The sequence below is a fragment of the Vidua chalybeata genome, chromosome 2 (genome assembly GCF_026979565.1).
Source record: "Vidua chalybeata isolate OUT-0048 chromosome 2, bVidCha1 merged haplotype, whole genome shotgun sequence".
NCBI classification, from domain to species: domain Eukaryota; kingdom Metazoa; phylum Chordata; class Aves; order Passeriformes; family Viduidae; genus Vidua; species Vidua chalybeata.
The window spans coordinates 5,226,073-5,248,502 of NC_071531.1; the positions used below are offsets into that span (position 1 = coordinate 5,226,073).

Sequence of the window (22,430 nt, forward strand, 5' to 3'; positions counted from 1 at the left end):
CATCTGTGTGATCACAGCCAAAGGGGCACACCTAAGCAATGGTGAGGCTGAGCAGAGGACACTCACACTGTGTTATATGCCTGCTTTTCACCTCTATCTGCCTTCTTCTTGTGGGTCAGTTATAATCAGAGTTACTCAGAAAGTAACTGGGTGTCCCAATCCCCCCACAACAGCTTGTTCTGCACTGGGAAGATACACCAGGGCCAGCACACCTCTGGCCTTGGCAGCAGGCTGGATGCCAAGCCAGAGAGCAGGCAGAGGCCCCTCTTCACAGGGTTACTCACGGATCTGTCGAGGACAGTGGGGATGAAGTCGTGCCCAATGCCCTCCACCTCGATGGTTGTGGTGTTGGTCTTGTTCATCTCACTGGGCAGAGCGACGATGGAGCCGTCGGGGTCCACGCCAATGATCTTGGAGAGAAAGACATTTTGTCAAACCAAAATGGGAATTCAGAAACAGCCATACACAAAACTCAAAGGAAAAGTTACCCCCTCCCTTATCAGCAGTGTTTCCTTCCCCTGATATTCATTAATATTCCTAATCACTGGCAGCATGGAGAGCTTCCAGGATAAAAAGGTGCTGTTTTTCACTGTCTTTTTAAATAGATCCTAGGTAGTCTTCAGCTGTTGCAGAAGTGACTGGTGATAACTGAATGTTATCACTCTCAAGGTGTTTGTCACCCCTTTGGCAGAACCTACCACTTCCAAAGCCCAACCCTTAGGGCAGTGCCAGAGCTCCTTAATCTGCTCTAGGTGAAGCCAGCCACTGAGCTCCAACCTGTGGAAACTCGTGGATACAGACATCCTTTCTGGATCTAGCTGTGCTGGCTGATGGTGACACCTCCCTGGTTATTTACAGCTTTGAGTCTGGGCTGAGGTGCCTCCCTCAGCACACAGCTTAAGAAGGGATGGTGACACTGTTCCACACGCAGCTGCATGCTGCCAGGGAGGCAACCTCACGTCCCAGTCCTCCAGTGGTGGGTCCACACCTCTCTGGTGGATCAGGGATCACTCACACACTGACCAGACCAGTGTGTGCATGCCTCCAGTCTGCCTCGAAGCACGAGCTCTGCAGGATGAGCATTGTGAGTGATGTTAACCCTAAAGCACAAGAGGGTTTTGCAGTGGCAGAGGAGAAGCCATTGCAAGACTGTGCCCCCAGAGTGTCCTGCACAGGGCAAGGCATGAGGCAGGGGGAGATTTTACTGGGGCTGTGGAAACTTTGGTCTCCAAGGCACTTGGATGGGTCTAGATCAGCCTAAACATCAAATTGATTCCAACAAAAGCCACCGTTGCTGTGAACAAATAGGTGCAGACAACAACTACTCCCTCAGGTGAGCCGTGGGGTTAGGCAGGAAATGACATGCAGGGACAGGACAAGGGGGAATGGCTCTGAACTGAAGGAGGGTAGATTTATATTGGATAATAGGAAGAAATTCCTTATTGTAAGGGTGGTGAGGCCCTGGCACAGATTGCCCAGAGAAGTTGTGGGTGCCTCATCCCTGCAATTGTTCCAGGCCAGCTCTGAGCAACCTGGTCTGGTGGAAGGTGTCCCTGCCGATGGCAGGAGGGTGGAATGGGACAGCCCCTAATGTCCCTTCCAACCCAAACCATTCTGTGATTCCATGAAAACCCTGGCAGTCCTGCCTCCAGCCTTACCTTGCACTCTGGGCACTTCTCCTTCAGCTTCCTGGCAACACCAGTGATGGTTCCTCCTGTGCCAGACCCAATCACCACCATGTGGACCTTGCCTGCAGATGAGAGGGGAGAGAGGTTTGCAAGGGCTCAGCACAGCCCCCAGCACGATCTCCCCTTGATTCAGAGCCCTGTGCAGATACAAAGCCTGTGTCCACCAGAACCCCACATGAGGACAGATCAGGCAGAGGCCGTGCTGGTGGCCAAAGCCTGGTCCTGTGCAGAAGCTCAGATGAGCTTGCAGGATCTGAGCACAGCCTCACTGCAGGGAGCTGAAGGTGACCTCCAGACCTCCCACTGCAGCTCTCCATGATTTCTGCATCTTTGGCATCTACTGAACAGAGGGAACATCATGAAGATGTGTCAGGGCAGGTTTAGGTTGGATATTAGGGAAAGGTTCTTCCCCAGAGGGTGGCTGGGGCACTGAACAGGCTCCCCAGGGCAGTGGTCACAGCACCAAGCCTGCCAGAGCTCAAGGAGTGTTTGGACAATGCTCTCAGGCACATAGTGTGACTTTTCAGGTGTCCTGTGCAGGACCAGAAGCTGGATTTTGAGGATCCTTGTGGGTCCTCTCCATCTCAGGATGTTCTGTGATTCTGTGGCTTAAGGGGGAGGGAATATCTCAGCACACCCTTTCAAACCACAGCATATCAAAGCAAATCACACACGTGAATATCACTAACAGGCACAACTTTTCAGCCTGTGTTGGCATCCACAGTGGAGGGAGGGCTGAGCTCTGCCCTGGCATCTGCCTCTGTCAGATGCTGCCCCACTGGCATTGCTGAAATTATACAGATTTAGGACTGGTAGGAGCAGAACTGAAGTCTGGCCTTCAAAACCTGATGCTGTAGCTGCATTGGGAAAGAGGGATCTGCAACCCTGGCAGCCAGCTGGAGCAAACCCTAACTCTGTAGTGGAGGGAAGGCTGGGACTCTTGCTCCTGTTGATACCTGACTGCTTTACTGCTCTGATAACTGCTCTCCAGTTAAAATCCTCAAGTCCTGGTCACGTTTTACAGTGCTCCCAGAACTGGCAATAAATGTCACTTCTATCTGCACAAACATGGACTGGGAGGATAGCCCTTTATCCTCGCTCAGCCCTCACTTCCAGTGTCACTAGTTTGTGAGGTTTCAGTCAGTTTTGATTTGCAAATGAGAGTGCTGGATCAGATGCAGCCTTGCCATGCCCTGGTGGATTTATATTCCCCTCCAAGGCTTCGTGGGATCTCTTGTGTTCCCAGCTGGCCGGTCACTGTGGCCAACAAGAGACATGTTCTTCCTCCTTTAGGTACAACCTGAGTTTCTTAAGCCTCTGGTCTCCTCCCCCAGGCTTTTGCAACGGGAGGGGACAGCTGGGAAGCCCTGCAGGCTGAGGTGTATCTGGAGTGGATTAGGAGAGGTTGCTACACCCTGTGTGTCAGTGTTATTAAGATAATACTGCCCGCCCCTAGAGAGGCCCTTTGGGCTGTTTCTAGACATTCAGGTCAATAAGTGATGTAAATTAAGCCTCTCAGAGAGGGTTACAGCCCTCTGCACGCAGAGGCAGCAGCACAGACGGTACCTTCACACTGCTCCAGGATCTCCTCGGCCGTGGTGTCGTAATGAGCCAGGGGGTTGCTCGGATTTCGGTACTGTTTATTCCAGCAGAGAACAGCAGGAGTTACCATGTGAAGAGCAGGTCAAATACCAAACCAGCAATAGCTCCTGACAGAGCTGTACCCAAAGCATGCAGCTGCCCCCTCCTCTCCCTGCCGAGGGGGAAACTGCCACCCCACCAGGACAGGTCACAGGTATTCCTCCTGTTTGTCCCTTTGGGGCAGATTTCCAAGCCCACTTGGGGTTTTTCTACACTGGAAGGTTAAGTGTGCCCACAAACACTCACTCTCCAGTTCTTGGTGCTCATTAGGTGTGGGGATGGTTCAGAGACTGGGAACTGTGGGCTGGAGAAGCTGTCCTGATCATCAGTCAGCTCTCATGCACAGAGGGATTTTGCAGCACTGATATTTGTGCACACCACGTTCACACCCATGGACCAAAAACGAGCTGAAAAGCTCATTCAGTCTCTGAACTACTTTTTTCTCAGAAGGAAGGAGCTTGTCTGACTTTCCTGCACTCCAGGGGCTCCTCACTCAGGGGTCAGACCAAGTGCCCTCCTGTCCAAGACCCAGCACTGCAGGAACCTCTGACAGGAGTCACCAGGGTTTGCCCTTTACAGCATGAGGTTTATTTTTGAGGCACAATAGAGGCTGCTAACTAGGCTTTAAAAATGGGTTTTTTTTCAGGTCAAAGTTAAATCTGAAGAAATTTGAGGAGTCTTTGAATTGTGCAAGGAAACCCAGCCTCGCCCACATCCAGGCTTTGGCAGAAGTGCTGCAGGTTTGGAAGTGTCCCTTATTTTGTTTCTGTCCCCCTGTGCTTTGCAGAGGAGTGATTAAGTTTCAAATGCCATAAAACACTGACGAAATCTGCCTCTGGTGCCAGTTCAAATGGAGCCCCCAAACAGAGGCACACTTGGAGAACACCCTATAAACTCTCTTGGGAAAGAGTCAGTGGAGGGACGGCCTTTACCTGGTCCAGGATGTGAGAGTTTGGGATTTCACTTTGCAGCTTCCAGGCAATACGGATGTTGGACTCGGGGGCATCAAAGCGGGTGCACGGCGTCCTCACGATTTCAGCACCCAGTGCCTTCAGAATATCGACCTTTGGGAGGGAAAAGAGGAGCTGCAGCACAACTGATCCCACACAGGGATGGTAACCTGAACCTGCGGGCTCAGGGCAGTGCCAGATTCCAGAGCAGCTTTGCACGCAGGAGACGTTTATCATGTGGAGATACAATGTCCAATTCTGGACTCTGCTATCTCTGACATGCTCCTAGCACCCCAGGGCCTCCTGCCTGAAGCTGGCACATGGATTCGAGCCTGGCCTCTTGCCCTGTCCTACTTGGAGGGCAGGCTGGGGACAGGGTGGAGGGAGGTGACAATGTGCTGCTCCTTGGTGCCAGAGGAAAAGGGCAGAGGGAACTGGACAGGGAACAGTGTCTCCTGTGTGCTGGGACTGGAGCCCCAGCATGCAAGGGGGTGATCAAAAAGCTGGTTTTGCCCTAAGTCCCTTCTCTCACCAAAGACAGGGAAGGAACAATCAGCCCTAGGGTGTCTCCTCTGGGAGATCTGGCTGTCAGTGGGACAGGGGAGTGTTGGGACACCTGGAGATGCAGCCCACAGCAGCTGGAGGTGGCATCTGATCCAGACGGAGCTTGAGTGAGATGTGGGTTGAATTGAGGGTGACACTTTGGAGAAGGGCTCACTCTTGAGCCAGGTCAGGGTGCATGTCTGGCTTCACTGGCATGAGTTCAGCTGAGTGGTCTGTGAGGCTCTTGGCTCATCAGTGAGGGATTTCTGCCATCTCCAGGGTGGTGTATTCACCTGACCATCAGCTCTCATGCAAGTGACTTGAGACACCACCCTGAGAAAGCAGCTCTAAGTATCTCCAGGTGAAAGAAAACCATAAATACACAGTGAGGCCAAGTGACCTGTCAGCTGTCAGAGGGGAAGTGAGCAGGACTGGCAGGATAGCCCTGGCACCTGCCTGCCTCTCCTGCTGAGCTTCACATGCAGCAGATCCTGCTCTGTTTCTCTGCAGCCATACACTGTGTCTGGCTCTCCCACCACCCCAGCTGCACTTCTGACACCAGACCATCATAGGATACTTTTTTTTTCCCTCAAGAGGCAATGTTCTGAATAGCAGCTGTGGCAGTGGGTGTGCAAGGCTCATTTGCCTTTAAAGGAGAGGGCTCCAGGGAGGGAGAGGCAGAGAGAGAGAGAGGAAGGAGATGTTCACCAGCTGTGGGGTAAAACCATACAGAGCTCTGACCTTCTCCAAGCTCATTTTCTCTGGCAAGACGATGATGCAGCGGTAACCCTTCAATGCAGCCACCAGTGCCAGCCCAATTCCTGCGTGGTGGGGAGCAAAGGGAATTGGTTGACAACAGCATTTGGCACTTCCTACATTCCTCCTCCTCCTGGATGGAACCATGAAATGGTCACTGACAAGCCACAGGTGAGGGCATCCTCCATGAGCCTCCTGGGATGTGCTGGGAGCACCAGGGAGTGTGGGAGGATGTCCTGACAGGCAAGTGGAGCTGCAGCATCGCTCCTGCTCCCAGGGGTGGCACTGAGAGAATGGCAGGGCTGGGGAGAGCTTTTCTCCCCTCACTGAGGCTCAGGCATCTTCCTGTGCTTTTGGAAACACAGGAGAGAAGTGATTTTGCTTCAGGAGTGCCTTCCCCTCCCCCTCAAGCACTGTCAGTTGTGGGGGACAGACACACAGGACTCTGCACGTCACTCCAAGGCCAGCAGGCGAAGGGCACCTCTGCTCTGGTTTCACTGGGGTGATGGATGGAGCCAGCTGCTCCCAGCTAGAGCAGGAAGGTGAGGCAGCAGGAAGGAGCAGCATGTCCCTGCCAGGGGCTGCAGGGAGCCCAGTGCCATTCCAGCTGCCCCAGGCAGGCAGGGAGCCAGTGTGATCCACGTGGGACACAGCTCTGGGGGAGCACAGATCCCCTTGGCTCCATGTCTGGAGGTGGCTGGGGTGACACAATGTGGTGGGGTGACAAGTGACAGCAACAAGGGCAAAAATCACAGGAATTCTCTTCCAATGCATCAGGGGAATGGTCTCTGGGAATCCCTGACAATTCAAAAGCTTCCCAGCCTGAAAACACCCAGAGCTGCCCCAGCCCCTGATGCTGTCTGCCTTGCCACAAGGAGACCTTCCAGGCACACCTGTGCAGCTGTGAGATCCTCGCAGGACCCTCAGGAATTTCAGCAAGGAGGCACCTCACCATCCCAGGAAGCCCATGGCCACCAGGAGGGGAGCTGAGGGGAACATGGAGCCAGAGCCCCACCTTGTAACTCCAAGTGCAAGAGCTCCTCAAATCCCTGCTGCTCAGAAATTCCACCCTGCCCAGTTTCCAGGCAGAGGGAGCATCCCTGCCCTTCCCACCTGTGTTTCCTGAAGTGGGTTCAATCAGGGTGTCTCCTGGTTTGATAATCCCAGCTCTCTCTGCGTCCTCCACCATCCTGAGGCCGATGCGGTCCTTCACGCTGCCCCCTGCGTTGAAGTACTCACATTTTGCCACTGGAAAGGGAAAGGAAGGGGAGACTCCATCAGGCACCAGCTCCTTGCTCCTCCAAGCCTCACTGGAGTTTTGGGACACCTATTCCTCCTCTGCAGGACTGTCCTTTGCTCAGGAGAATGCATCCACTGCCTGCTTTTCTGGGATTATCCATCAGCACAGAGTCCTTTTTTCCCCCATGTTTCCTCCACCCTGCATGGGTTTGAAGTCAACCTGGACAGCCCAGGATGGGTTTAAAATCAGCTGGACACGGTCATTGCAATGTGGGAGGTCCCACACTGGTACAACACTCCTTAAGGACTCTTCTGTGGGCAAGGCTTAGCAGCAAGGTCTATCCTGGGGCACTGAGGTTTTTAATAGATATCTAAAAAGATCCCCTTTTCAGGGGTGATCTGTAGTCCTGACCAAGGTGCCATAAAAAATCTCAAACAACAGAAAGAACATTTTCAAGTGTCAGGCCAAATTACAGTTTCTTTCACTGAGCTAGCAACAAACCAAGTAACTTTCCAAAGCACGTTCAGATTGCAAGGCACAGCTCAGTCCTCACTGGGGCCTCCACACCACAGGATTCTTCTTACCAAGCCTTTGATGTACATCTGCAACTGGACTGGTGCTACTGAACTCTGTTTTATGAACAACAGGGAGAAATGGGGATTTCCAGGGGTGTTTTACTTCAGCCTGGCAGAGACAGCAACCTGAGACTGAGAAATCAGCCCTGTACCTGAGCAGCCTGAACGGGAAAGGAAATCTTGTGCTCATCATTACATTTTATAATGCAAAGTGCCACAACTCCAGCTGCACAAGGATCCCTGGGGGCACAGAAAACACCAGGTGATCCCATCCAGCTGTAGCTGCTTCCTTGAGGCAGCTGTGCTGCAGGCATTCCTGTGTTTGCTGGGGAGGGGCTCTGTGCTGACACATGGCTCAGACAGGACCGTGGAGCTGCTCTCCTGTTCTGCTCTCCTTCCCCTCCTGTGCCAGGGGAGGGAGACACCATCCCAGAAAATGGGATCTGCCCGCCTTTCCTGGCACCTAAAAGCACCAGCCAGACATCCTCCAAGGGACAGGCTGCTCCAGAGCTGCACCAGGCACTGCACATCTGTCCTCCCACCTCCACCAGCTCTCTCCCATGGTCTCCTGGTGTCCCCTCAGCTCTCACTGTGGGCAGGGTGAGGCAGTGCAGTGTGGAGGTCGCAGGGTTGGTGGCCCAAGGATCCCAGATGCTGAGAAGGGGTCAGGTGGGAAAGCCCAGCGTGCTCCCCGTGTCCGTGTGCTCAGTGCCTGCCCTGAGGGTTCCCAGCTGCCACACAGCTCTGCAAGGCTCTGCTGTGCCATTGCATTAAGGATGAGTGCTCAGCAAGTCTCTCCTTGCCCAGCTGTGTGACACCCATGGCACTCTCTGCCTCTCAGAATCTGCCTTTCTGCCCAATTTGGATCAAATTAATTATTAGGGTTAGGAGTTATAGGAAAGGAGACTGAAAAGTCCACATGCACAGATCTGACTTTGTCATCCTGGTGATTGTAGGGGACCAGCCTAAAGCAAAGTCTTACATGAGACAGCAGCAGCTAACATCTCCTTAGGGAGAGGGCTTAGATCCAACCCCAAATTTAGGCCAGCTCTGCTCTGCGCTTATGCTGCTGTTATCTGGCAGGAGAAATGACTCACTACCATTGCCCCCCTGCTCATTGCTGCTTGAAACCTCCTGTTTGCCCCAAGAAATTACTGCCTAATAAGCAGGAGAGCCCTCCCCATCTATGTTCCTCTCACAGAGCCTCTTCTGAAGCCCCCCTCCAGCACCACCCCTCACCCTCACCTCGTGGCATGCAAAAACCTGGTGAGAAGGGGACACTCACAGAGCTCACACTTGAGCCCATAGGACTTCCCAATCTTGTTGATTTGGACCATTGGGGTGCAGCCAATTTTCTTGAGGATATTGGGCAAGATCTTCTTTTCTTCTGTCCTGAAATAATGCAGGGAAAAAAGAAAAGTCAAATCAAAGCTATTGTTGTGCAACATGAGTCAAGAGAAAATCTGAGTGAGGTTTCAGCAACTTTATCAAGGCCACCAAAAGACACCCCAACTCCAAGAGAAAAAGTCCCCATCAACAATTAGTGGCACCAGGAGTTAGTTACAGTTCTCCATCATGAGTTATTAGGTCAGAGAAGCCCAAACCTCAGAGGGTTCTGGCAGATGTTTTGCAAACAGTTAAACCCAGCTCTGTGATCAGTGAAATCCAGCTGCCCGGATTGGCCAGTCGCTGTCAGACTCCAACAGAAGCCAAGAACCACAGCAACTGCAACCTGAAAAAGACCTGTTTGCCCAAGACACCTTGCCAGGGAACTCACAACACCCTTGAGCTCTTTCACAGATTGATGAGAGCAGTGTTTATTTGGGCCACATCCTGGTCACAAGCCAAGGACATCACTTTGCCAAGGGGTGACAACCCCCCGTTCCCTCACTGCTCAGCTCTGCTTTGCACAGCTCTCACCTCCCATCATCCCTGCACCCCTGGAATTGTCCTGTCCCTGTCACAGCCAGGCAGGTGGCTGTGTGCTGGCAGGAAGCCCCAGTGGTGCAGGGGTGACACGCTGGGTTACTCAGGGACCTCACACCCCTCCCTCCAGGTTCTGCAAGTGGGATATGAACACCTCTTGTCCTGCAGGAGTACAGGGTTTAGTGAAGGTCTTTACTACCAAGAGGTTCCAGCCTCCCTGCATCTCTAGCCCAGAAATTATGGGATGTGCTGTTACCTCTCCCTCTGTGGGAAGAGTTTGCAGAGACACCTCAGGCTCCACTGAGTGCTGCCAAATGTGAGGCAATACCACAATAAAAGAGCTTCCCCCACAGCTGCAGCCATTGCCCATCTGCTCCAAAAGCCACTGAAATGCTCGGGGATTTCCATGGGGCTGAGCCATGGCTCCTTCAGGTAAAGTTTCACTGGAGCCTGGCTCTCTTGAGAGTGACCTGAGTTACTGCATTACACATCTGGATTGCATCCTGCAGATGTTGGTATCAGTTCAGGACAGCAGACAAGGATGGTTTTCCCCTAAGATTCCAGCTTTTAGTCATGGCTTGCTATTCCTTGAGATGTCCAGGGAAAAACCAGTCCTGGCAAAGCAAAGGATTCCCTCTGAGGTTATGCTGGGTCAGAACCAGATTGAGGGATGTCAGAACTAGCCTACATCTCTATCTCTCAAGAAAATTTAAATATTTAATATTCTTAATTAAAATAAAATCTTGTTTACTCCTTCTGCTTCTACCCCAAAACTCAATCAGATTTCACCTGGGAATTTCAGGAAGTCCAGAGACTTTTGCTCCATTGGCTGCCATCTGTGGTTTACCCAGAGCAGGGAAACCAAACCACCTCTCCCTCCACACACTGCTGCAGAGGTGTGAGGTGTCCCAGTGTATTTTCAGCTCCTGCCCCTGTGTGCAGCACTGTGTGGGCCCCCACAGCCAGACTCCATTCCCAGAGCAGTGTTTGATGCCCAGGGTTGAGGAATGTCTCTCCTTCTCCTGTCTGGGGGTGGGATGGGCCCAGCCACTGGCACCACCATGGCACCCTGATGCTAAATGGTTAAAAAAAAAAAAAAGAATTTTATCCTGCTCAGAATGATAATTGAGGAAAAAAAAAAACCTTTTTGACTGAAAAGAGCTGATTCTATGCTCAGGCACCAGCTGCAGGGGCTGCGCTGAGCGAGTGCCTGGATGCACAGCTTGCTGGATCAGCTCCAGGGCTCTGCATTCCATTCCTCCCTCCTTCATGGGCCAGACTCAGAGGCTGCTCTGGGCTACCCACATACTGGTGGCTGTGCCCTGGCCTTGTCCTGCCTGCCCTGTGGTCAGGCATGACCATGCAGAGCAGTGCTGCACCTCCATGGCCTCCAGTTCCTGGAGCTGAATTCCAGGAGTTTTACTCCACTTGCTGGAGTGGAGTTTCACATCTCTGCACTGCAGGGACGTGTCTGCAGTTCCTCTGACATTTATGGGACAGCCTTATCTTTAGTAGCTTGTCTGTGTCTGGTTTGCAGGGTCATTAAAGCACCTCTTGTCAAGACTAGTCTGGGCCCTCACGTCACCCTGGGAGGGAACCTGCTGCTGTGAGGGCAAGAACAGCTCAGAGTAAGCACTTTTCTCTGCACTGTGGCCATTTGCTACTGATATAAAAGCCCAGGCCGTGGTAATCCATTTCTGTGAAGGGCTCTCAGCCATCTAAAATAAGATGCCCCAAACAAGCAGATGCTCTGGAAAACACAGAGCCCAGACTTGAGCCAGCCACATCCTTCTGTGAAAAAGGGAGTGAAAAAGATCTTCATACTAAGCTGCTTTTTCCATTTGTAAAATAAACCATCATTAACACAACAGCTGGCTTCTGGCCACGACCATCCTGGTGTAACAAGAGAGCTTCACCTCCAGGAAAAGGTGCTGAACTGCACCCTGAAGTAATCAGCACAGAGGAATTACTTACAAGGGAACACAGGAGTGTGGAGACTTGCTGGCAGGCGTTGTGGCTGTCCATGTGCACTTACTGGGCAAGTTGGGAAGGGTCCACGTGCTGTCCTGACTTCCTGCACCCCTGCCATTCACCAGGGGGCACTTCTTACTCAGCTCCTGTGGGGTGGAAATAGAGGTCACATAGACATCTGGGAGAAAAATAGTTGCTGAAGGGGAAAAAATGGCATTTGGGTGTGAAGGCAGGGTGGCCAGGCTGCTTGGAGCATCCTGCTGGCATTTCAGCCACATGGATCTAGGTGGGTAAGGAGGTTGTAGGGATGGAAGGAGGTTGGAAGGAGATGAACAGATGAAAGGGGAGTGTCAGTCCCTTCTCCCAGGGAGCAAGTGGTGTGACAAGAAGAAACGGACTCAAGTTGCCCCAGGGGAGTTTATACATTAGAAAAACAATTGGATTAAACATTAGGAAAAGATGTCATGAAAGGGTTGTAAAGCATTTGAATGGAATTCCCAGTGAAGTGGTGTAGTCACCATCCCTGGAAGTGTTCAAAACTCCTATGGATATGGCACTTGAGGACACAGACTCAGGGTGAACATGGTGGTGTGGCTTCATGATTGGACCTGATGATCACAACAGCCTTTTCCAACCTTAGAAATTGCACGATTCCATGACAAAACTGTTCTTCTGGAGTGGTGTGCTAGACCCCATATCTCATCTGGGCATCCTCTCCGGTACATCTTCTTCCCCATCTCAAAACCATTGCCTCCACTAGAAAATTTTATGCTCTTAATTTAATTATTTGGTCAAGAACAGTTTTTTTCACCCTAGCAGTGAAGAACCTGCAGGTAAATCCATCCAGCAATAATTGGAGAATGCTTTTATGGTGATGGTGGGACTTAGAGGTCACCTCTGCTCTGGCATCCAAGTGTATTAAAATTGAGAAAAAAGAACCAACAAAAATAAAACAGCAAAGGGCAGCAAAGGTGCTCAGGGGTACTAAGCAACTCCCACAGTAAAGCAGCTTAAAGAGAGGAGGATTCATCAGGCTGGAAATGAGACAAGAGGCTGGTGCTGAGAGCAGGCTGTAAATCCTGGGGGAGTTGAAGGTGCATCAAATAATGAGCAATAAATAATAAGGCAGAATGGAATCATCAGGAACAACTACAAAGACAGAGCAGATAAAAAATTGGAATGAGAAAAGGGTTAAATAAGTTAGAAAAGGTTGAGTTCAGTAGCAGATTTTAAGCACACAAGCCCTAATGGCATCAGTGCTCTGTAGGAAGGCAATTTTCTGTGCTGTTCTCTCTGTATTGCTGGTGCATATACAGACAAAAGGAAGAGTCTGGGCTTAAAATTTATTTTCAGCATCTGCTACTGAACAATAGCAGAAACAAGGGTTACATGCAGGTTTGGTGTGACCTCTCTGCTGTGATCCTCTCTGCAATCCATCCACCACTCGTCTATGCTAAGGAAACAAACCACATGGAGAAAACCCACATGAGTTTTGGTATCTGTATGTTCCTTTTCTGGCTTGTTCACAGAATGAATTTACCTTAATTCAACCATTACTGAATAAAGGGACCTTGAAACTCCATAGGGTCACGGATGGAGACTTGTGTCTCAGACTGATGATGAAAGCTGCTTTGTCTGCCCTGTCTCCCTACACCTCTGTGGTGGTGCATTTTGCAATTAGAGCAAATCTAACCCTTCCTTACCTTTGCTGCAGCAGAAATGGTCAAAGACACAATACTGGACATTCCTTCTGCATTTAACTTTAGACTGAGAACAGAGACAACATTTTGCCATCTCACAGAACCAAACCAGTGACTCAAAGAATAAACATCCCATTTCTAAACACAGAGAACTGCCTGCAGTAGGGCCGGACCTGCTGCCACATGGAGGGGCCATGGGAAATCCAGTTTAGTTTAGCTGGGGAGCTTCATCTCCCCCACAGGCCATGAAGCCACAGCCCTGTGTCCCCTCAGTCCCTGAGCTCCCTGCCAGTAGCTGTGGCTCACAGTGGCCAGCACGCGCTTGTAGCTAAGTCCTGATTATCTGAATTCTTTGTGGCTTGACATATGAACCCATGGGCAGCCTTAATTACCATTTCTGCCATCCTCCTCCTGCTTGCCTGCTCCTTTCACCCTCCTGGTGGGAGTTTTTCTTTGCAGCAGCGTGGCAGGACAGCCCGAGGTCCGTGCCTTGATTCCCTGGTGGTTTCCACGCTGGCCAGGAGGATGGGGCTGGGGTTTGGTCCCTGAGGGCTGGGCTGTCCCTGGAACACAGAAACACACCCCACTGTTACTCCAGCAACACCAGAGGGATGGAACAGGCCATGGTGTGTGGCTGAACCTTCTCCTTATCCAGAGGCTCCACAGCATCTCTGAAGATGGAGGTCAACAACCTCCTGCTGCAATCTGGCTCCACAACTAAAGCAGACAGTGAACTCTGGTCCAGCCCCACACCAGGCCCTCAGCCACCTTTTCTTCTCCAGAGACACCACCCCCAGCCTCAGAAAGCAGCAGGAAACCACGAGGGTGCAGGGCAGTCACTCCAAAATGCCTTGGATCTTGCAGCCAACAAAAGCTTTCCCAGCAAACTTTGCTTCCCAGTGCTCTTCCCCACCACTGCTGCTCATTGACAGGGATTAAAGGGGAAAAAATGGTTCATTTCCTTGCAAGCCAGGATTTATGCTGGCCTTGAGTATATCTCCCAAAGCAAACCTGTGTTTACCTATCTAATTAGCTGGGAAGGAGCAAAAGTCACCTGTGGGTAAAGAAGAGATAATCCACAGAGTATCAGAGGTGGCCAGCACGCTTTCACAACTGAGCTCACCAGTTACCACCCAAAATGCTGGCTGTTAGAATTCTAGATATTGAGAATTTTAGAAGTTTTGTGTTGAAAGACACAGACTCTCAAGAGAACACTACATTTAACCTGAAGCCATAGAGAAAACTTCCAAAATTGAATAGTAGCACTAAGACTATGAGTGTGTATTTTGAATAAGTATGTAATATCACATAGTAGAAAACTTGGAGTTCAAAGTTTTAGAATACAGTAATATATAACACTAAGATAGAAGCTTTAAAGCAGTAGCTAATCCTTCATCTTCACCTTCTTCTTCGTAAGTTTAAGTAGTATTTTGTAATTAGACGAAAAAGTCCGCATTGCAAGACATAAGTAATTAGTTATTAGACTAAAAGCAAAAATAATTGGTGTCATTTCTTAATTAGACAGTTTTTCCTTAAGAGACCTTGTAGAGGTAGATACAGAACCATTTTGTAGCTTTCTAGTGAATACTATAGAACTCACAACTTATAAGACTATAATATAAATAAAAAATAATAAACATCTAAGCACAAAAAAAAAAAAAAAAAAGATAAAAAATCAACAACTGGCAAAATAGATTTTGTGAGGATTTTTCCTCCTTTTTCCTGGTGATGCCCATCTCTACCATAATCGTGGTGGGGTGGAAAGGGACAAGGCAGGAGGGTGAAATCATTGGGGCTGCAGGGCCTCACCACAGCCCCCTCTCCCCTCCAGCCCTGGATCAGGAGGGCTTCATGGAAGGAAGAGCATTACTGGCTCCCACCTTCTAAAATGAGGTTGCATTCTCCTCACTGTGCTCAGTTTCCCTGACACCTGATATAAAAATAAGTCAAGAATGGGGTTTTCATTTGTTCTCTCACCCAAAGTGAATGCAGACATATTTTCTAGACACCCAGGGAACAAAGAAGCAAGGGCTGGCCTTTGACTAGTCAACATCTACATTCCTCTCTGCTGGAGAGTGCCTCTTGTGTCTCCTCAAGGGCTGGGTAATTCCTGGTGCTGCAGGAATGGCATGAATGTCCTCCTTCTATTACAAAACACTCTCAAATCACTGCATTTCTGTGATCAGAGTCTGGATTCACATTTACATTAATATGTGTCAAAATCCCCATAGTGGCTCTGAAGGTAACTTTGAAAACTGCCTGAAGTGTGGAACCCCCAAAATGAGACAGCAGATGGCCTGAAATGGCACCAAAGGATGGGAAGAATCTGGGACTGCTGGAGGCCTTAACACAGCACTGGTTGAGCTGGTCCCTTGCTGCCAGCCTCAGTGACATCCATCAGCACAGGCTGGGTGGGGGGTGAGGAGAAAGGACAGCCATGGACTGCAGCCAGGGATGGCAGAGAGGAGCAATGTCCAGTGCAAACATCTCCCCACACTGCCTCCAGTGCAGTTTTAGATCACAAAGTGAAGACAAATCCTCTCTGGATTACCAAAACTCTTACCTGGGTCCCAATACTCCTCCCAGTCCCTGGCTGAAGGCTCAGGTGTGATCTGGTCAGCCACCAAATATACCTGAGCCACTGAAGTGTCCACACAGCCCCGTTACTTGCTGCTGAATAGAGAATCTTGAGAGGGCACAAGACTGGGCAAAGGATAAATGGAAATCTCCACAGGAACTGGGAAGCAGGCCAAGAGACCAGGAATGATAACCCCCAGCTGCTGCCAATTAATGAAAATCTATGACAAGGAACACAGGCTAATGTTTGCAGAGCACTCTGCAGATAGGAGATTGCAGTTATCAGGTTATCAGACTGCTCTGATAACTTCAAGGGGAAGAAAATCAAGATGCTCATTAAGTAAAGTGAGGGAAAACCTAGATGAAGTCAGCAAGGCAGAAAGAGGGACATGCAAGCTCGCTCCATTAGAAGCAAAATGCCTTTTTCTTGCCTTATTCTAAAGAAATAGCATCGCTGCCATTGAGCAAGACAAATGTAGCATCAATTTCACAGAATGATGGAGTGACCCAGACTGGAAGGGACCTCGAGAGGTCCCAGTCCAGCCTCCTGCTCAAAACTGGGGCACACTAAATTCAGCCCAAGCTGCTCAGGGCTTTGCCCTCCTTAGATCTTGAAAACCTCCAAGGATGGAGTTGTACAAGCTCTCCAGAAGACCCTCTCCACCACCCCACTGACCTCGTAGTGTGAAGCCAAATCCTCCCTGCTTGCCTGATTCATTCAGGACTTACTGAAGGCGCAGCTACTCCCCAGGTGAGAATCAGCCTTTGCACAGGATGGGGAGCAGGGGCTGCCAAATTCCAAACCTCCCCACGACACTGAGGGTCCCCATTTCCCAGGGAGGGAACAGATGAGCCACTACTCACCCCTGCAGCCCGTCAGCCAAGTGTCTGAGCTGAGCCTCAGCCCCAGTTAATATGTGCTGGTGGCAGGGGACACGATTGGGTCCTGCCCCACACCTCGCTGTGCCCAGCACCTGATTGCTCTGCGAGGGGAGGTGACTGGGGTATAAAAGAGAAGATAAGCAATGTATTGTTTGTTTTAATACGTACTTATCTTCAGGAGCGCTCTGAACCCTTCCCCCAGCAGTTTGGTGCTGGTTGTAGAATTTCGTTGCTGTTTTCGTTTCGTGTCTTGTGCTGGAACTTAAACCCAGCTCATCTGTGTCAGCGTGGGCCTTGCTGAATCAGGCAGAAGTGGTGACAGAAATGACACATTGTGCTGAGGTGCTGTCTGGTGGGGACTCTCTGTGTCCTCTGGGATCCCGGGGTTAGTCTCTGCACCACCTCCAGCCCTAAAACCCCTGTCTCCTGCTTCTCATGCATCTGCTTTACCATTACAGCAGCTGAGAGCACTGAACAGCTTCTGCTCCACGATTCCCAAACACCAGCTCCTGGGGATCAGGAAATTACATGGATGCAGATTTTGCTTGAAGAGGAAGAGCCCCTGAGAACTTCAGTCCCTCTTTTCCCCACTCCTCCCCAGAGCCAGGGCAGCACACAGAGCTGCCTGGTCCGTGCTGGGGCCATGCTCCTCCAGAATACAGTGGTGAAGGAAACTTCACCACTGCTGACATGATCAGGCAAGAATAAGGCTTGTCAGAATGCTTATTTTGGAATTAAACCTTTGAAGACAAGACTGGTGTAGGTATTAGCACAGGGATGACTTTATCTTTGGTCTTTTTGCAATAAATGAACTCTCTGGAAAATATTGCCAGAGGTAATCCATCACAGAAAACTCTTGGGGGCTATCTGATGTGACAGAGTACATGCAGCTCTCCTGTGAAGAGTGTGCAAATAACCCCAACCCCAGCAAGAATTATGTTTTCTGGGCATTGTAGTTACAGAATAACCCAGCCACCCCTTCCTGGTTGTCTCCTGCAGCAGTGTGTGCTCAAAAATAAGATTCTTCCCTTCAGTGGCCAAACTGCAAGAAATGGGGATCTTTTCAACCTGCAAGGAAACAAGATTTAGATGGGTATTGGAGGGACAGAAGACAATTTTGAAATAAAATGCTTCCTGTAAAGAAATACATTTTTTAATTAAATACTTTCTTGGAAAAAAAAAAGAAGAAAAAAAAAAGGTCTAAGTTTGATGACTTTAAAAGAAAAAAAGTCCCCTTTTTGGAGGGCAAGGTTAAAGCTGTTCACTGCATCTGGCCAGAATGCTCAGGCTTAGTTGCTGGCTGGGTTTAAACAACAATATTTTCCCACCACCATCCCCAGAGCTGCTTTTCACTTGGGCTCTTCAGCAGCACCAGCCCTACAGTCACACACACATTTTTTTTTTTTTTTTTTTTGAGGCCAGCAGGTATTTTGAGGTGGTTTTTTTTGCTTTGCCTGTGCCTGGGTTAGGAGCAGAGGAGGAGCTGGGCTGGGGTCTGCACTGCAATCTTTGCCATGCTCCCACCCACACAGGAACACCAGGTATTTCACAGCCTGTACACATCAGAAAATCTCATTTTACCTTGCTCTTCTGCAGTGCTGCTGTTACTAAGTTTAAAAAACACAAGCCAGCACAGGGCACAAGTGCTCATTCCCCAGCAGGCTTGCACTGCCCCATCCTTTACCTGAAGAGCTGCCTTGAAGCATTTAACCTGCAGGATTCCACTGGCTAAACATCAGCACTCCCAGGCTGGGAAGCAACAACTGGAGAGAGCAATTTGGAGAGCCAAAAAAATGGGGGGAGGCAGCTGAGAACACTGGGATGACTCTGGGCTTTCATGACAGGGTGTGACACAAAACTCCATGCCCAGGGAAAAGGGACTCTGCTGTTAAAACACCATCCAAACGACTCCTTGCAGAGGGAGTATTACAGTTCTCACCTCATCTTACTGTGAGGGTGGGGAGACCCTGGCACAGCCCAGAGCAGCTGTGGCTGCCCCTGGATCCCTGGACACTGGGGCTTGGAGCAGCCTGGGAGAGTGGAAGGTGTCCCTGCCATGGCAGGGGGTGGAATGAAATGAGCTTTAAATCCTTTCCAACCCAAACCATCCCCCCTTGTGGGGATGTAGCACTCAGGTTTTACTTTTGGGCACTTGGGAGGAAAGACCTGTACTGACCACAGTCACCCCCACCACTGATTTTTTTTTTTTCCCCTAGAAGAGACAACCTGGTTTTAAAATGTTCCTGAGTTTGCTGTACCAAGAGGGAAGAAATCCACGTTTTCCCTCCCACGTAATTTAATATTCAAAATGGCTTTATCAAAGCAGTTGAAACTCCACATCAGGGCTTGAGAAGATGACAGGAGAAGGATTTGCAATGTTTTGGGAGGGCTTAGCAAGTAATTCAGGGCAGAACAGGCTTTCCTTGGTTCTTGACTTATTTTTGGCCAGCAGAGAGAAAACATCTTGCTGTGAGGGCATGAGGTTAAAACTGCTTCTGGTTGAGCTGAATTGGCCTGTGAGTTGGAGCACTAGTGATGGTACCTGCTATCTGAATAATGTGGGTCATCTGGGAAAAAGGGAGGCCGTCACTTGCTGTTAAAAGTATTTTTTTTACCTGTTCAACACACATGGTGTAGAAGATTTACTGCAGTGCAAAATGATGGCAGCTGAAAGACGATTCCAGCTGTCCCAGGCCAAGGCAGGAATAGGTTAGAAAAGTTACATTTTTGTTACTGCCTTGGAGCAGCTGATCACACCCACCTGTTTCAGGAGAGGTCACCATTTGCTTGTACTGATACCTTAGGATTTTAGCTTTTATATTTTTCATATATTTGTAATCCTGTAATTTTTTTTGTGTATAGCTCCAAACTCCAAATACAGTGCTAGCTACTGTCTTCACATTTTGGTCAGACAACACAGTTCCTCTCTAGTTCTGGGGATCAAGGACACCTCACTGTCTCTGGGCCTGAGAAATGTAAACAAAAGTGAGGTGAGGGGGTGTAAATTTGGGGTAAATGACTTCATTACCTGAAGCTGTAATTGGAAAATTAACCCCAATGTGCAAATGGACCAAACTTATAAAAGTGTGAAAACCCATATCCATTTTGGGTGTAGCCCCTGGGAGGGCTTTGTCTGCCCAAAATGCACCTGAAAGCCCTTCAATAAATATAACTGCTGTTTACCTTAATTTTTTCTGGCCTTTGTTTTTAGGTAGCCCCAAAAAGGCATTGGTACAACCCATGGAGTGTTCAGTACATCTGAGGAGCTTCCTTTGATGCTGCAGCTGCTGCTGGAGGCTCCAGAGACATCCAGGGAAGAGCAGAGCTGCTGGCAATCCCTGGAAGGAACACAAGGCATGAGCAGCTCCCAGCACACCGCGTGTCCCACCCTTCACTGTCAGACCTGCTCTGCTTCTCCCATGGGGCAGATCAGCTCATTCCTGGGTCCTGCTGCATCCAAAAGGGTCTCACTGTGAATCACTGCCTGCCCTCCGGCTTCCCCAGGGACCTGCAGTGCCTGTGGCTGGCAGTGCAGGGCCAGGTGGTGCCCACAGAGCCCTTGCCCTCTCTTTGGGCACACAAACCCAGCTGGTTGCCACTGGAGGAGGCAGTGACCTCCCCAAGCCTGGGATCTGGCAGGTCTGAGAGAAACTATGGCATGTTTTTAGCTCCTGAAAGAGCAGTGAAACCTGCGGTGTGAACAGCACTTGGCTTTTCCTCTAAGCAGAGGTGGATTTTTCCATAGGACAGGGTGGTGGCAGGTGAGCTGGGTGCTCTCAGTGCCCTGGAGTCAGGTGCTGTGGGCTCTGCCCTCACCCGCCATCCTCCAGCACGTGACAAAAGCTAGCAGCACTTCCATCAGCAACACGAGCCTGGCTTGGTGGTTGTGCTTTTTTTTTTTTTTCTACCCCAAAGGGAATTTATTGCTTTCACAAGGCACCTTCCTGGACTGAAGTCCTCCCTTTATCTGCAGAGCCAGCGCAGCTGATTGTACCCAGTAATTTTCCTGCTGGTGACCCCGGAGGAGGGGCAGCTCCCCAGCTGGGGACAGCTCGGTCCCAGGGCTGTCATTAGGCTGTGACTCAGCTGTCAGGAGCTCCTGCAAAAACGGCGTTTGGGCAGGGCCCTGCTCCCAGCTCCGGCCTGGGGCTGCCGAGGTGCTGAGGAGCCCCTCAGTGGCTGCCCTGGCTGGAAGCAGAGGCCTGCTCTGCCCTGGCTGGAAGCAGAGGCCTGCTCTAGAGCCTGCTGCACCTCACCAGGCATTCCTGAACCTGTCCAGCTCCGTGCTCAGCCTCCTGCAAGGTGGAACTTGATCCCTCACACTTCCTGCAGCTCTCTGTGCTTGGGGCAGCCTTTGGCCTTTTGCTGCAATGGTCTCTCCACGCACTGCAGGGATGCTGGCCCGCTGCCCTCAGGCTGGGACATCAGGATCCCTTCTTCCCCCTCTGAGGGGGCTGCCAAAAGGGAAAGCAGGGATCTGCACTCGTTGCCAGCAATAGCAGCATTTCAGGTGTCACATGAGAAGGATGTGCAAGATGAAGTCACCCCGTGCTGCTGGACTGGGGCAAGAAGATGAAGCTGAGGACAGAGCACTGTGTGTGGGGGGAGGCACCTGAACACCCGTCAGGAGAGCGAGGAGCTCATGCTGGCAGGACTGGCCTCCCTCTGGAGACATGGAAAGAACTGCAGAGCCTCACACTGACAGCCAGGGGTCTTCTGCACAAATTTCTTACAGTCTAACACACCCACAAGCTTGAACTGGCATTAAAAAAAACAACCCAGAGCCATTCTGCAATCAAACAGCTTTTATTGAACTCTTTGTATTGTACATTTCTGAACATCTGTGCAATAAATACAGCTCATAGTGGTGATTTCTCCCAGCTCCTTGAAGCATAAGAAGTCTTCCCTTTCCCTTAGTTGACACTATACAGTAAGAAAAGCTGTTGGATGACAGGGGCAATGTCAGGAAACTTCTGACAGTGAGCCTTGTGTGAGATTTATGGCAAACAGAAGTTTTCAGAAATGAGCATGGTGGGCAGATGAGATTGGTCTGGCTGCTTAGAGGAACCCCTGCTAGCCAGAGTTCTGGAGTCAGCCACAGCTTGTACAAGAAATGGGAAATAACACTCGACATGACAACGAGAAAATGAACCTTAAGTCATTGCCTGGTAACTGCTTGCAAAATATTGTACATACTTTACTGAATAGCTGTCTTCAGGTGAGAAAATAAAAGGTATTTTTGCGGAGCCAACATTAAGACTGATAATCTCCTACGGTGACAAACAAATACAGCATAAATTGTTGATAAAAATATCCATGTGCAAAACAGTTTTCAGGTTTAGTCAGTGCTTGCAAAAGCAGCAAAGGTAAACAGAAGATGCAGGCACTCACTTCAGAAAAAAAATATAGCTCTGTTCAGGCTCTGGCTTTCAATTTCAGGTAAAAGACTGAACAAACTGCAGTGTCTTGGTCTTCAGAGCATTTGAAACAAAGATTAGCCCAGCTTTAATCAGCCCTACCACAACTAACCAGGACCAGGCCAGCAATGAGGTTCTGAGACATGCAAGAAAGCATCACATTTAGAAGTTTTTGCAGGGGAACTTCAGCCCTGCTGGATTCCCTGTCCCCTTCTCTTTGCTGCCTTCATCCTTGCCACGGGAAAGAGCTCTGGAAAGTTTTTCAGTTGTGCAGCAACTCCATTTATTTACCCAGTTCCTCTGGTCTCAACCATGTGGATAAGAAAAGCCTTCTCCTCCCTGTGCCAGTGCAGAGCAGGAGACAGCTCGTGTTCTTAGCAAACCCCAGGGGAGCAGCTGAATTTATTGGGATTCTTTGGATTACTTGGGATTAGACTCCTATCCCATGTTCCCCACCATTTCTAACCACCCCCTGTGCCTCAGTCCACAATACTGCCAGTTTTCACAGCACTACAGGGATTCATGTATGAACAGTGAACCACAAAAACAGATTCAAATCTCTAC

General features: G+C 50.0%; 1 protein-coding gene across 2 annotated transcripts in view; it reads right to left on the reverse strand.

The window, feature by feature from the left end:
• Positions 1-21,131, reverse strand: part of LOC128783596 (cystathionine beta-synthase-like) — a 29,408-nt gene extending 8,277 nt beyond the window's left edge. For both annotated transcript variants that reach the window (XM_053934467.1, XM_053934466.1), the window contains exons 1-11: positions 20,390-21,131; positions 19,633-19,787; positions 13,383-13,553; positions 11,294-11,436; positions 8,679-8,785; positions 6,692-6,826; positions 5,564-5,643; positions 4,262-4,393; positions 3,255-3,324; positions 1,659-1,750; positions 285-410 (exon numbers count right to left, since the gene is read on the reverse strand). In XM_053934467.1, the coding sequence (XP_053790442.1) occupies positions 285-410; positions 1,659-1,750; positions 3,255-3,324; positions 4,262-4,393; positions 5,564-5,643; positions 6,692-6,826; positions 8,679-8,785; positions 11,294-11,436; positions 13,383-13,394 (897 nt within the window). In that variant the 5' untranslated portion in view covers positions 13,395-13,553; positions 19,633-19,787; positions 20,390-21,131. The remainder of the gene's footprint in view (positions 1-284; positions 411-1,658; positions 1,751-3,254; positions 3,325-4,261; positions 4,394-5,563; positions 5,644-6,691; positions 6,827-8,678; positions 8,786-11,293; positions 11,437-13,382; positions 13,554-19,632; positions 19,788-20,389) is intronic.
• Positions 21,132-22,430: the final 1,299 nt, after the last annotated feature.